Below are 14,703 nucleotides of genomic sequence, written 5' to 3' on the forward strand. Positions count from 1 at the left end.
TTTTATAGAAACCTTGAATTAGTATGACCATTTGATAACCACAAAAAATTTTGCAAGTGCTAAACTTATCTGATCAGTAATAAATTTTTCCCTACCAGCTAATTACTGTGCAAGACAGAGCAAATAAAGGAATATATTACAAATTTGCAAACTAGAATCTGCTTGCAGTTAAGTCCCTGCAACACAGTTTGAACTTTCACTACATGTGTTTATATAACTCCTGTTCACCACCTCTCACCTCTCACGTCTCTAAACGTTACTGCAATGAAGAAATTCGCTAATGCAGAAATAACACGCTGCTGCACATGCTACACTCTGTAACCCTTTACTTCCTAAGATCAGCATTCATTAATTCTCCATTCTTTTACATTTTTTGACGTTTGGACAAGAATAATTTTTTAACAATCGCGAACGTAATTCATTTCTTTACTCTTGTGATCTTAATGTTTGATTCAGGGAGGATGCTTTAAGAAGAATATAGAATCAAGAATTTTAAATTAAGTCAATCTTATGGGTCAAAAGGCTAAGTAGTGGTAAACGCGGGTTCACTCACTGTTTTGGTCTGATTGCAGGGGTATCCATCAATTATGTATGTATCTCCTGGACACTGTAAAATAAAACAGGACTCGTTTCAAAAATGAACCAAAAAAATCCTCTGCGGACAAACTTGGATATCTTGTCTAATCGCCCCTGCGGGATGCAATTGCCGGGTCATTCATAAATGTGGTGTGAAAAAGTCCAAAGTTAATGCATTTCTTAGAGCTATACTTACATCGCCAGAATCACCGGTGCAGTATTCTGGAACATCACAATCTGTTTCGACTTCACGGCACAACGATCCTTGTTTCTTAAACTAAAGATAAGTGAGTAAGAGGTGATGACTATTACGTTTACACATGTAACTTGGCACTCATTTAAAATAATTTGGAGAAACTTTTTTCCTCAAAGCTTTTATTTTTGCCAAATGTCGAAAAGATAGTAGTCCCTCTGATCACAACAAACCGTGATGTTATAGCCTAGTAACCGCGCCTCACTCTCAATCTCAATCTCAAAAGTCTTTCTGATCGCTTCACGCAAAGACGAAAAAAAACCACAAAAAAAAAACAAAAAAATATTGTTATTTAACCCTGAAACATGTTATGAATCCTTTTCAATTAAAAAAAAATTAGATTTTATGACTATAATATTATGCCCAAAATTCAACCAGCATAATTTATCTGGCCCTAGTTCCGGGGGAATGTTTCTTCTGGAAACAAAAAGGCAAAAAAAACAAAAAGCGAAAAAAAGAGGTTTCATTTTCGCTTGAAATTCCCGACTCCTCTGTCCCTGTATCATTTGCGTCCTTGAATCAACCGAGCGAAGTTCCACAGGCGGGCAGATTAGGGTGAAAAGAAATTATAAACTATTTTAAGTTCCCTAGAACCAATGGTGCGTACTCTCAGAGAATTTACATTAAAATTCCATCAGAAATCATTATATCTAATGCAGTCAAAATTGACAGCTTCCTAGGAAAAATTGAATTGATTTTGAGCTTATACTGCATTACATTATTTACCAGGCAGTTTTCGCAGCATGAATGATGTAGGTCACTGCACTGTGATTCCCTTTTGAGGACACACTTGTAGAGTTGACAACAGGAATCTTTTAATTCACACATCTGAGGAAAATAATGAATCTTTCCTTATTCATCGAAAAAAAACTTTGACTTTTCTTGCGTCGATTTAGAACTTTAATTAACTAATTAACGTTCGTAAGTCAAAACTCTTGGACTGTATAACAGTAATTAGCTGAATTGAACTAAACTAAATTGAGTAAATTAGAAACTAAGAGTCGGAGCTTAAGGCTGGGCGAAGACGAATTTATCGTTAGATTCGTTACCTTATTGCGTGAAAAGATTACTGTTATCGAGTTCTTTCAATGATGATCTTTTTTAGCTATATTCGTCAAAAACAAACCATCTTACGATCCGTTTTCAGACAGGCGGGATCATATTAACTAAGTTAGACTTATTCTAGTGACTTGAAATATAGGAATTGACCTGACATTGACTGAATTGTGTTTAAATTATATTTCAGCCTAACTCATGTAATAGTATAGTCTCCAGTTTAAGCCTTAAGCGCGGCTCTTCATCGTTATTAGAGCCAAAAGTATCACCAGTTCTCGTTATTTCCAAAATTCGTTTATTAAATAATATTCGAGAGACATCTAAAAAGAATTAGAACTTTTAAAAGTGTTTTTTAACAATTTTTCCAAAATCGTTGTCCTTTGCCCCCTCTTTTTTATTATTTTATTTTATTTTTTCATTGTAATCGCTATCATCCTTACATTACATAGAAAATGACCAAGGAAAACAAAATAGAAAAATCAAGGTGATGAAAAATAAATTATAAAAATGTAACTTAACAAACCTCCGGAGTGCCACAGTCACATTCTTCTCCTTCTTCGCGAATTCCATTTCCACAATAACCGTTAGCAGACTTGAAAAACAGAATGTCAAACGAAACTGACAGTCATCTTTCTATGTATTGATTACACATTGAAGTTACTGCATGTCAATAGGTAATGGCGAATCAATCTTTTTATATTGTTTTATCTAGAACAAGTTTTAGTTGGATAGATACACTTTACAGCTGCGTATATTTGGTGAAAAATGGCAAACACTGACGGGGTATAATGTCACCTAAATACCTCTGACACCAACAAACCTCTTGACTTAACGCTGTGTATGTTATAAAGCTGAAGTTTGGTTAATATAACATTTAATCGCTTTATTACTTTGGTAAATACTCGTTCTTGAAATCAAAATGTTTACCTTGTACGATGGCACGTTATATAAGCACCAGTCATTCAGTTTTTGAAGCTGAGTCAAACTGCAGTTAGAAAATCCTGCAACTCTGGTCCTGCGAGCCAAATTGTATATCTCTGTAATTAGCCCGAAAAACTTGCAACGACCTTTTTAGCACACATCAACCTTACCAATCCCAATACACGAATGGAGGAATTAATTACGTTTGAGTTCCTTGCTATTTTTGCTCAATGTGATTCGTGGTACTTCTTGCCACGATGGGATTTTTTGAAATCGCCATTCTTTTCCTATCACGTGATTGTTCGTCTATGTCAAAGTAACCCCGATAACAGTACTGACGAGGTAAGAACGGTGTTAGTAACTTTGCAATGTTTGCCTCAAGATGGCTGCTTGTGGTTTACAGTTTGGTTTTGGTTCTGGAACACCCAATCAAAAGATTTTGGAATGAGTCATGTAACTTGCCAAAGACGCCTGTTTTATTCCAAATGCATTTGCTTACGGTTTTTCACCATGTACTATCGAATTTATCTGTGGCCAATGATCAAAACAATGACCAGAGAAATTAAAAGTATTGTTGACTGAACACTCGTCCCATGTTTCGAAATAGCATGCACATATTCATGCTAATAATATACAGAAAAAAAAACGCGCTTTTGATCGGTCGAAAACGAGTGCATATTCATCTACATCTAGTGCAAAGTTGTATTACAAATATTAGAGAAAAAAACATACTTGTGACCGCCCATGATGCAACCTCTTGGGGTCAAACACTTACAGCTTCCTGCGAAAAGAACAAATTATTTTCGATAACTTATCGAAAAGTGCAGACAATCTTGTGAATAACCACTTAGTTGTAAATTTATTTATGGGTTTGCACTACGGAATTTTATTAGATAATACGTTACAATAAGCAAATAACAGAAAACCCAAACAAAAAAGGATGTGTTTGACCTGGTAAATGCGTTTTTCAAAATTAGGTATAATAATTAGACTAACAATGTTCTTTACTCTCTACAGGTTAAACAACACTGGTAATTTGTAAAAAATTTTTGAAAATATAAAATTTGTGTAAAAATAGATTATTAATCAAATAAATGAATGGATAAAGACAACAACAAATAAAGAATTAAGTAAATTCATTTTTTTTTCCCTGTGAATAATACAGAGAACTCTTAGTGTAATCGTGGAGTGCAATCTCGTGTTTCCTGAGATCGAATACGGAACTCAGTCACATGGGGTCTATTACTACCTGTGTCATGGCTGAATCCAAAGTTGTGACCCATTTCATGAGCAACAGTCACGTAAGGGCCAATGATACTTCCATAGTCCCACTAGAATAGTAAAGTTGAACAACTGGCGTCAGTTTAAGACAAACAGCAGCTAACAAAACTATTTGGCCTCTTTAAAATGATTCTACTTAAAAAGATTGGTTTTTTTCTTCCTTTTGTCCGTTTTTATTGTTTTATAGAGGGTTTTTACGTGTGCTATAATGCTTACGCGCATTATGTAAAATTTTAATTTATGCCGTAAGTGCAAATTGATTCCACTAACTTTGTTTTTATCACAAAACCCGAATAAGCAAACATGTAATGCCGTTTTTGTTGTGGTATTTGCTATCCAGGTTGAAAGGGTAGTCTTTCTTATGATTTTCATTCATATTTGTTGACAAACAGTGTGGCAATTTTTAATTTTTTTTTCCTTTTTTTTCTAGCTTACGTTATTAACACCACTTGAAACAGAGCCACACATCGCCATCACGAATGCCATGCCAGCACAGTCAGACCAGCTCCAGTCGCTGAAACCAAAAAGAAGAGGGCAACTCGAAGCAGCTCCTCTACTGAATAACGACAAATTTTTATAAGCTACGTAAAAATAATCCGATTTTTTTTGTGGCCTGAAAGACCATATAATTTTATTTCCTACTGTATTGAATTAGACTCGTTAATTGTAGCTTGTGCGTGTTAGGCCTTTAAAAGTAGCGGCTCAGTTTTTTAAAGTTACTTTAAAAAAAACTCATCCTTTTTGCATCCAAGAAATTGTCTTTGGTTTACTAACTTATTATAACCATGGCAACCGTATTAAGTAATTTGGTTTAATAGTTAGCCTCGGGCTGTGTAAATTTTAATTGCTTTATATAAAAAAGATTATACTCGGCTGCAATTACAGTAATTTTTTAAACGCTGCGTGCTCCAGTTTTCCTTTTTTTCAAACATGTCAGGAGATTTTAAGAAACCTCAGGACAGATATTAAAATCAGCATGCTGGATATTTGTCAAATCCATACCTTGATCAATTGATTAGACTAAATCATTTTGGGATTTTTTCTTAAGTCTTTTTTCATCAATTAGAAAACGTTCTGTCATCTATACATAACTGGAGGTACTCCAGATCTTTATCAGAGAAGAAGCCGGGGTAGGTCGAGGAAGTGACCGTGGTTGACGACAAGTTTACACATGATCACATTTAAGTCAATAAAATCAATTAATACAAGTAATCATTGTCTTTGAAACGAACATCTTGATCAATGTAGTTTTTAATTCGCAAGAAACTCCCTCAATAGCGACTTTTTTAATCCCTAAGTCGTTTGGAATCTTTGACTTAAAAGGAACTGAGGGTTTCTTACCTCAATAATTGGGCGTTGTCATGAGGAATTTTTTTTTCCAATATTTCTTTTCGATACGTGTTAAAGCGACTAAGGTCGGCTCCTCCTGTCTTTTGACGTTCAAAAGCTTCGCCATTCGTCCAAATTTCCAGCCCCTTTACCACGACCCTGATATTTATCCGCTGATAAATCTGAATGAGGAAAATTAATCAGGAGATGCTAGACACTCCGCTAAGCTGATTCGATTGATGCTGTTCTCCCCCAAGGACGAGGGGAATGGCTTTATATTCCAGAAGAAGAATATTGACTCAGGGTAAGTAAATAGAGCTTCAGTGAATCTAACATCCTGATCTTCGAAGAGTGAGTCACTTTAAAAAAGAAATAGCAGACCTGTACCATAACTAAATGGGAAGCCACTTTCTCAATCAACTGGAAAGCCCTTTTTTATGATTTTTAACTACCATACTTTCAAACGTGTGGTAACTGCTAAAAAAGAAGCTTGCAACTTTTTCGGTTCCTTCCCTCCTCACCCCTCTCCCCCTCTTCACTGCCCCCCCCCTTCATTCTATCATTGAAAGACTATGTCTATATTGAAATCTCTGCTTTTAAAACTGTATACTCACGGCATCAACAGCATTTGCCAGTGTTATAACGCGATCTTTAATGACATCGATGTCATTATTGTATTTCAGGTACTGAAAAATAAAAATCGAAAAGCCCTTAGTAAATTCTGAATCTGATGCAGAAGAATTAAACATTTAAACCAGGTTTTAACCATGAAACTCCAAGGATACTTCTCATTAAAGTATCATTACACATTAAACATCTTTCTGAAAAGGTTCAGATATTTTTAATTCATTAGGAATGTTATGATGAAACTCCCACTTTCGTATGTCAAAGGAGTGTTTACAACCATAACAGTATGAAAAAAACAAGGCAAGGAGATGAAAAACACTTGGCTGTGTGATAGTTTCATCGTGTTAACTCTTAATAGACACTAACAGCTATTTTCTCTCTGCAGTTTTAATCTTCAAAGTCGTGAGAACAAAGGAAGCTATCGTTCTTTTAAAAACTTCTTGATAATTTATCTTTTGTAGGACCATAGGAAATGTATAGGAAACAGTATGAACTAACACCTAATTGTCTCAAGTAGTAAATGCTAGAAAATTTATGGCAGCTGGAGGATACATTTCGACTAGACAATTTGGAGTCGAAATGGTTATCATCCTTTACTTACCATTCCAAAATCAACAACCATAAGCACTTCATTGTATCGTGTCTCGCTTGTTGTCAGAAATGGTTTGTAGAATTCATCAATGTCACCCAAAACGCTTCTTCTTACCTATTAGTAAAGTGAAAACGCAGAAAACACTTAATCTAATTTTAATTTTTCATGCATTTCATCCACTGATTCTTTGCTATACAGAACTTACAGAAATCTAAAACTTAATAATAGGAAAATTATAATCAGAATTTTACCCTAGAAAATGGCCTTGACTTTTCATCTGAATAATGGGAATCTGCGTGAGTTGCTTTGTTCCCTGAGGTAAAGAAAATACGACCAAAAATTCATGTTAGGAACAAGCCTTCCTAAAATGAATACAGCTCTTGAGACTCTTTCATTACAAATAGAAGAAGAACGAGCAAAAGGCTTCCTCTCTATGTCAGAATGTGCTTGTGTCTTTACAGTTAGGACTGTGCAAAATCCTGGTTGAAGGCGCATTTGACTCTTATAACATATGTCATCAACTTTACGTACAGTGCCCGAGGGCATGTAGGAACATGTGAGAGTGCTGTTCAAATCAGAGAAATCTTTTACCTATGGCCGCAGGAAACTGACATTGATGTTCCTCAAAATTGATTTAAACGTCGATCAACGTTATTAGAATATGAATGCTTTGGGATGAGCTCAACCTTTTTTTTTACTACATTTCTCATTCCGTTTATAACCCTACCGCAGTTATTACGAATTCGAGTGGCTTCGTCTTGCCTCGCCCAGACCACTTTGTGGGCCCCAGTTTCCTAAAAAGAAATTTGATCACAAATAGAATTACTGATCGAAGTTTTGTCCTCTATCTTTAAATCACAAATGAGAATCAATTATAAAATTCACTTTTTTAAGTTTCATTAGATTAAAATCTAAATTCCAATAACAAGACTTACTCTTTTTACCGACTCGGGTGTTATATAAAATGTATCTTCACCATCATCTATGAGCCCTCTGTCAAAAGAAATTATATGATGTTTTCTTCATCTACTGTTACACCTGAGTTTGACTCATGGTAATTCGAAGCTAGCCGGGAATATCCACGTTTGTAAATTAGTTCCTTTACTCTGGTTTCACTTTAAGTTAGTGGTCTGAATATGATAGTAGAAGTCGTGTGGTTGGATTGTGCGGGTGAGGGCTTAACGTAAGAGTTCTGTCCGCAGTTTTAACAGAATCCGAGGATTAAAAAAAAGAACTTCTTTTCTCTCCGGCCCATAGGAAAATGTTTGTGAAACATCCGCTACTTTATCCAACTCTCCAAACCATAGAAGTGCAAACTCTGATCAAAACGGCTATTTTCGGTTTGCAGTTGTACTCGTAACTTCTTCATGTCTCACAAGGAAAATAATTTGTACTTTCTTACGGAAAAAAAATTACTCTTCCTTCATCCTTCATGATCAGCTGCTTGTGTGTTCTTTCAACGCAAGAACTTCTTTAGACTTTTCTCGTGCACTTTGACAACCTATGCGTAAGCCATTATCATAAGCAATTGAATCTGTTGTGACATCGACAACAGTCCTTCAAAGACCACCCTCCAATGGGCGATCGTACTTTCCCATTGTTTTACTGGTTTGTCTTTACTCTTGAGTGACTCACACAGCAACCTAAGCTAGTTTTTCGAGGCATCGCTCCCAGATTTTCATTCATGAATGTAACTTTAATTAAAAGTAATTGATGATATCTTCTCGAAACTTAAAAGAAAATATCTATAAATAGTAAAAATACCTCAGTCCTGAGCAAGTATTTAGTACAACGGTTGAATCTTTCGAGCCCCGGATGGACCCTTGATAGTGGCAATGATCAGAACCTTCCTGAAAAAGATCGGGAAAAGAAGAAAAAAGACACTGAGGGAAAAAATATCAATGAGCGAAGTACGTAACAACTTAAACGTGGACGAAAAAATAACTCCTTGTGTCCATAATAGATTGCGTTTGCAGTTCTCTTGTGATAAACGGCTCTCCATTCTTGAAAGAACAGCGTGACGATCTTTTTGGTAAGATAGTTGCAAACTGTTTAAACTTTAAACCCTTTCGCACCTCGTAGGGATGCCAAATTGTTTAGTTAGTATTGCCAAAGTAATCTTTCTTTACATGGCAATGCTAAAGAGATGCTAGTGGCATGTTTGTGATGAGAGATAATATTAAGACTTTTCAAACAATTTCCCAGCAAATCACCTCTTGAATCACTTCTGAACCATCGCTAGCAAACGTGCGAACGGCAAATGATGGAGAAATAAGTTCTCTGTGGGATAATTAAAGCAAAAAAAAGTAATAGGGAAATCCTTTTTCATAAAGAAACTGATAAATTAACAATCATCATAAAAATAACAATAACGACAGTATTTGTGCGCATTTGTGACCATAGTTGTAACTTACAGAAAATAATCAAGTTTCTTATTCAACGCCCAGTTGTTTGAAGGTCGATGACCCATTATTAAATCTAAATCCAGGTTTCTGTATTTCTTTTTTCGTATGCCTTTTTGGGGAAAAGTTCTCTCTTCTTTTTGGAGCATCCAATAATCAAATTTTGGACAAAGAGAATAAGACCGAATTCTCTCTTATAGCTTTCAGATCTCGAACCAGATTTTACACTAACCCTGGGTTATCTTAACCCAGCTTTGAACAAACCGGCCCTGGGCTTTAGTGAGCTTAGAGAACTGTAGAAAAGCATTGGATGAAACAGAGACAACAAAATCATTATCAGGCTTTAGCAGCAGTTATATGATGAAATGGAACATACTTATTTCTCTTCACATCTAGGGTCCAGTCCTTGTCAAAGGCAGTCAACCGGTAAGAGGCATCATCCACGTGACCTCCCTAAAATAACGTAGTATCGTCATCCGGTGTCCACCTCACAAGTGTTAATTAACATTTGATCATCTTGGTCGTCGAGGTTAGTACATTCGAGGATAGTGCGTTCCGAAGAACGCCCAAAGGACTTTAAAGCAATAGGTAGTTCCGCTCGGCCAGAATCTTATGAACTCTCTGATTGGTCAATTGTTTTTGTTGGCATCAATTATAAACAACGTTTTATGAAATAAACTCCGGTCAAACAGAACTAAAAATCCTGAGTTCCTGAATTTTGCTTGGCCATGTAATTGGCAGAAAATTTTTTGAACAATATCGTTTCCATGTATCTTAAATGTTTGGCAGGAGCAGTTTTTCTATTCTTTTATTCGTTAAACTAGGTATCATCAGATCTGAACGCGTTTGATTTCCACCCTTCTCGCAGAGAATTAAAAAAGTATTATTAAGATAACGTTCAAATGACTGTCCATGCATTTATATTTAAAAGACCTTTTCAGATGTTGATAAATCCCTTTTTTCCAGCCTGCCATCAACGCGTTCCGGGAAAGTGATGTCATATTCTCTTGGATAAGCCCCGTCTGCAATTACAAACTGTCTTTTGTTAACCTTAACCCGAGCGATAAATATCAACTCTTTGCAGTATCTGCCATCATACATTTCCTATAGGTTTGTCCATGAGAGATTATGGTCAAATCATTGAAACAGTGTTTGTTTCTTCTCATCACCTTTCTGCTTGCATATATTTGATAATTCAAAGGAAAATTAGCACTTGGTCGTTCTTGGGAGTGAAAGAGCAAGAGAATTTTAAAAAAATCTTTGAGTCAAGTTTGAAGCATAACAAAACCGCAAAACGTTATGATAGCATCAGTATATCATTGTCAAATCATAATGATTATAAAGATGGAAAAAAAGAAATGACAATATATGGAAGTAGACTGCCAGAGACCAATAGTTCCACGCAGTTTATTTAAAACTATAAGTGATGTTGTGGCCAGTAATAAAAAATATGGTTTCTTGCCCGGGGTTATTACATCCGCACATTAGTAGGACAAACAAAAATTTGGAAAGATTTTCATAAAGTCATATACTTTTCTAAAACAACAAAGTCGTAGTTCCAAAGTCACTTCATTGTTTTAGCCATTGTTTTTTTTAATTAAAGAACTATAACCAGAATGAAGTATGAGGTTGGGCGGAAATCTTGTTAAACATTTTTGTTCGAATGAAGTTTGTTTTGGGGTTAAGCTTCGATTTTTATCCGAAAAGCAAAAGTGTTTGTTTGAGTCACCATCGTGGGTGTTTAATTAACCAAACACATTTCTTATTCTGCATAAAACTGTTTCACCTTAGCTCTCTTTTGTTACCTGAATTTTTATTTTGTTGTTTTTTTTAATTTGTGATAATTTTTTCGTTTGACATGCTTGCAAATGACATCATGATACTATCAAAACGCGTAACTATATGTAAACTGCTTACAAAATCAAAACAAATGCAAAATATAAATTAATCAAAAGGTTTTTAAATGACTGAGAATATTTGAAAATCATGTGCGTGAACTGCGGATAAAGAAGTGAACATGAAAGCGATCTTTACAAGTAATGAACACTACTTAAACAGTAGTGAAAATAAATATGTTAGTTCTAAAATCAACCCGTAAAGTGATGAATAAACGGCTGTGAATAAATGTATAATAAAAACCCAGCAAAGACAGATCTATTTCTCAACGTGTCGGCTTCATTAACATTATCGCTATTGTCCAGGGTAAATTTAAAAACAACAACTGACTATTTAATAAGGTGAAGAAGTTTAAATATCCCCGTAGAAGACGTAAATAAAAGTCATACAATTGGCACTAGCAGAGGTCTGTTTCGATTTTGCCCATGAATAGCGCATGCCTTACAAGGAAGAGAAATTTTTCTTGGTTTTTAAAGCTAAGGAAATTGATCTAAAGGGCGAAAGTGTATTTAATCATCATGTGTAAAAAATATCAAGGGGACAAGTTTCTAAAAAAACTGTGATACTGCGTCAGTGGAGAATATCACAAGAAAATTTTGCGTAACGCTCGAAACTTCAGCTTTGAAATTCTTTACGATGGTCAACTCAAGTTATCAACCTAGTTGATAAAACCAAAATTATTTTGTTCAAAATATCCGTTAATTACATGCTTACCTGTAAACTGGAGGCTTGCGTAGAGCAAGAGTAACCATAGAGTGCAGATGATAAACGAATCGAGCTCTTTCACCAGCAGCATCCTCCCTTATCTAACGTTAAATCTACGTTTCAACAAAGTAAATACGCTTTATTAAGTTTGTTATTAAATGGTACAGCCAATGAGAAGCAGGTATAACTTATTATTATTTATTACTTATTATAAGATATCATTTCCAACTGAGATAATAGGTTGTCGCCGAGCTATTGTCGACTTATTGTCGACTTTGTCACTGCTCCATTGGTTTAATTATTCGTTTTCAAGATGGTTAAAGTGGACTTTAACTGAGGCCCATATTAAAAAAAAACACATTCGGCAATGAAATCCTCAGCTATTTCATGAAAACTCTGTTTGAGACTCTATAAACTATAAGAGTTGATAAAAAGGTTTTTAACCAGGCAATGAAGAGACCTCAAACCTCAGTTTCATTACTGATAATAGCAGTAACCATAAAAAGGCAATTAACTGAACAGTTATAAAGAGGTGATTACATTGTTTTTTCTTTAATTCTAAATTGCCTTGAGTGAAATTAAATGAAGGCCTTCACATCTGGAGTCTTACATTCAAATTTAGTAGCAAAAAGAAATTGTTGACGTGAAGGTCCCCAATCGTATACAGTCTTACTTTTCGTGTCACTGTTTCTCTGACCGCTATCAAATGATTGTTATCACCAGATTAGGACATTAATGCACTTTTCTAGAAAGTAGAAAATGCAGACATATCAAACAACAGGGTATTTCCTCTATTAATAGCTCTTTTATTAGCATTTAAAAATTTTAAGGCCTTAATTAACGTTAATTCTACATTTAAATAAAATAACGTTAAATCTACATTTCAACAAAATAAATACGCTTAATTAAGTTTGTAACTAAATAGTACAACCAATGAGAAGCCCGTATAACTTTTAAAGATATCATTTCCAACAAAGATAATAGGCTTTCGCCAAACTATTGTCGACTTATTGTGGACTTTGTCACATTAAATACGTTTAATTATTAAAAAAAAAAGCATGTACGGCAATGAAATCCTCAGCTATTTCATGAAAACTTTGTTTGAGTCTCAACTAAACTATAATAGTGATAAAAGGTTTTTAACAAGGCAACGAAGAGGCCCCAAACCTTAATTTCATCACTGATAATAGCAGTAATCATAAAAAGGCCATTAACTGGACAGTCTTAAAGACGTGATTACATTTTTATCTTTAATTCTAAATTGCCTCTAGTGACATTAAATGAAGGCCTTCACATCTGGAGTCTTACATTAAAATTGAGTAGCAGAAAGAAATTGTTGACGTAAAGACGTCAAGAAGGAAAAACCAACATGTTTTTTATTGATTTAGGTGTTCGAGTGCAGAGTATGAAAACAAAGATATCTTGCAAAAACGAATTTTTTTTTTCCATCTGTGAATGTAGATAGTTTACAATTGCAAGTGAAAACATAGGCTTGATTTCTTTTCGTGTTTTAAATGCAAGTTTGACAAAGACCTTTGAAGAGGTAATTTATCGTCATTGTGAACCTTTACAAAATTAACACCGTTTCATCAACTTCATCTAGGAGCTAACAAACACATCCAAACATGTCAACGATTCTTAAAAAGGTGTAATCCAAAAATTGAGCCAACTTAATCCTCGGATTACACCTTGTTAAGAATCGTAGATAGGTTGACCGTTTTTCACGGTCTTTGCCTAACTAGCGCTTACGAAAGATATTAAGCCCATGTTTTTCAAAGAATATGTCTTGCAATTGTTTTCTGAGTACATTCAGAGCTGGAAAAACAACTACCGGCTTTGCAAGGTATTTTTGTTTCACACTGTACTCGATCAGCTAAATCAACAAAAACACGTCTTTTGACCCACATGCAAATACAAGTTTTTATTGTTTCGCATTTTGGAATCATCTACACCAGATAGATCTTGCTGATAGGACATAATTATCATCTTTTCATAAAATATTTCACAATATTGGCTGCGTAGAGTGTCTTTGCAAAGTAAATTGAATGGCTCCTCGGAAGGAAAAGTTTCATTTGAAAAAATAAACCTGCTTCTTCTCCCTGCAGAACTTTCAGAACTCTAATAAAATGTTTCTTTTTCTACAAACTGATAGAGGACTTCTCAGGGTTTCTCTTAAATTTCTAAGTGTTTAACTCCATCGCCGACTTCGTAGAAGAAAACTTGAAATAGCGAATGGGCAAGGATTAGGAATGAACGCGATGGTTCACAAAAAAAGAGTTTGATAGGTGGCAGATATGGATGCATCCTTCCGAGGCATATGTTTAAGGTACACGTGCAATGGCAGTGTGATAGCATTATTTGTCACTCTCAATAAATATTCACAATGCAGAATTTGTAACTTGAGTCTTTATTATCCATCATCCAGATTGTAACATATCGCAATGCTAATACACTTTTTTTTCCCAATAAGCGAATAAGTTCTTCTCCCCACTGGAACTAACCCTCGATGGTGCACCTACAAGAGCGACGAAAATCATTACTATTTAAAATTTTCCGAATGTGGAATACACTCTGGGAGTCAAATTGAGCTTGCTTGTCTAGCATTCGCGCACTATCTAAAATCTTCGAGCTATTCTACTACTACAAAAACAAATCACGAGAAAACTGGAAAAAAAACAGTCATCAATAATTACAATAATGATACCTATGTCAGTCCTTGGATTATGTTGAGGATTCGTTTACCGCTTTTTCGAGAAACGATGTCGGAAAAAAGGACAAAAGTGCATTTCACAATGTCGAAAGGTACTCTGCGAATCCAGTGATAACTGAATTTTTTTAATAGTATATATATATATATATATATATATATATATATATATATAACTAACTGCAGACAGTACTGTTTCGGCCTCTGGGCCTCATCAGTGCAGTGCTGATGCTAGGATGGAGGTAAGGCTATATAGCCACCCCAAGTGATCTCACACGTGTGGTATCATCTAAGCCATGCCAGAGTGCTCAAACTAGATAAACTAGTGAGCATGCATAATGCTAGCAGCAATGACTCA

The 14,703-nt window shown here is 35.1% G+C and overlaps 1 protein-coding gene across 1 annotated transcript in view; it reads right to left on the reverse strand.

Moving 5' to 3' along the window:
• The window catches only part of LOC113677083 (uncharacterized), a 32,066-nt gene extending 20,277 nt beyond the window's left edge, over positions 1-11,789 (reverse strand). Inside the window, exons 1-19 of the mRNA XM_089187520.1 lie at positions 11,648-11,789; positions 9,971-10,059; positions 9,414-9,490; positions 8,849-8,915; positions 8,400-8,485; positions 7,571-7,628; positions 7,363-7,429; positions 6,887-6,948; positions 6,645-6,749; positions 6,031-6,102; positions 5,429-5,598; positions 4,523-4,601; positions 4,056-4,137; positions 3,539-3,587; positions 2,813-2,900; positions 2,409-2,477; positions 1,556-1,657; positions 773-853; positions 554-607 (exon numbers count right to left, since the gene is read on the reverse strand). Of these exons, the coding sequence (XP_089043646.1) occupies positions 554-607; positions 773-853; positions 1,556-1,657; positions 2,409-2,477; positions 2,813-2,900; positions 3,539-3,587; positions 4,056-4,137; positions 4,523-4,601; positions 5,429-5,598; positions 6,031-6,102; positions 6,645-6,749; positions 6,887-6,948; positions 7,363-7,429; positions 7,571-7,628; positions 8,400-8,485; positions 8,849-8,915; positions 9,414-9,490; positions 9,971-10,059; positions 11,648-11,729 (1,539 nt within the window). The 5' untranslated portion in view covers positions 11,730-11,789. The remainder of the gene's footprint in view (positions 1-553; positions 608-772; positions 854-1,555; positions 1,658-2,408; positions 2,478-2,812; positions 2,901-3,538; positions 3,588-4,055; positions 4,138-4,522; positions 4,602-5,428; positions 5,599-6,030; positions 6,103-6,644; positions 6,750-6,886; positions 6,949-7,362; positions 7,430-7,570; positions 7,629-8,399; positions 8,486-8,848; positions 8,916-9,413; positions 9,491-9,970; positions 10,060-11,647) is intronic.
• Between the last annotated feature and the right edge of the window lie 2,914 nt (positions 11,790-14,703).

This window comes from Pocillopora damicornis, chromosome 11 (genome assembly GCF_964200805.1).
Source record: "Pocillopora damicornis chromosome 11, jaPocDami1.2, whole genome shotgun sequence".
Lineage (NCBI taxonomy): Eukaryota > Metazoa > Cnidaria > Anthozoa > Scleractinia > Pocilloporidae > Pocillopora > Pocillopora damicornis.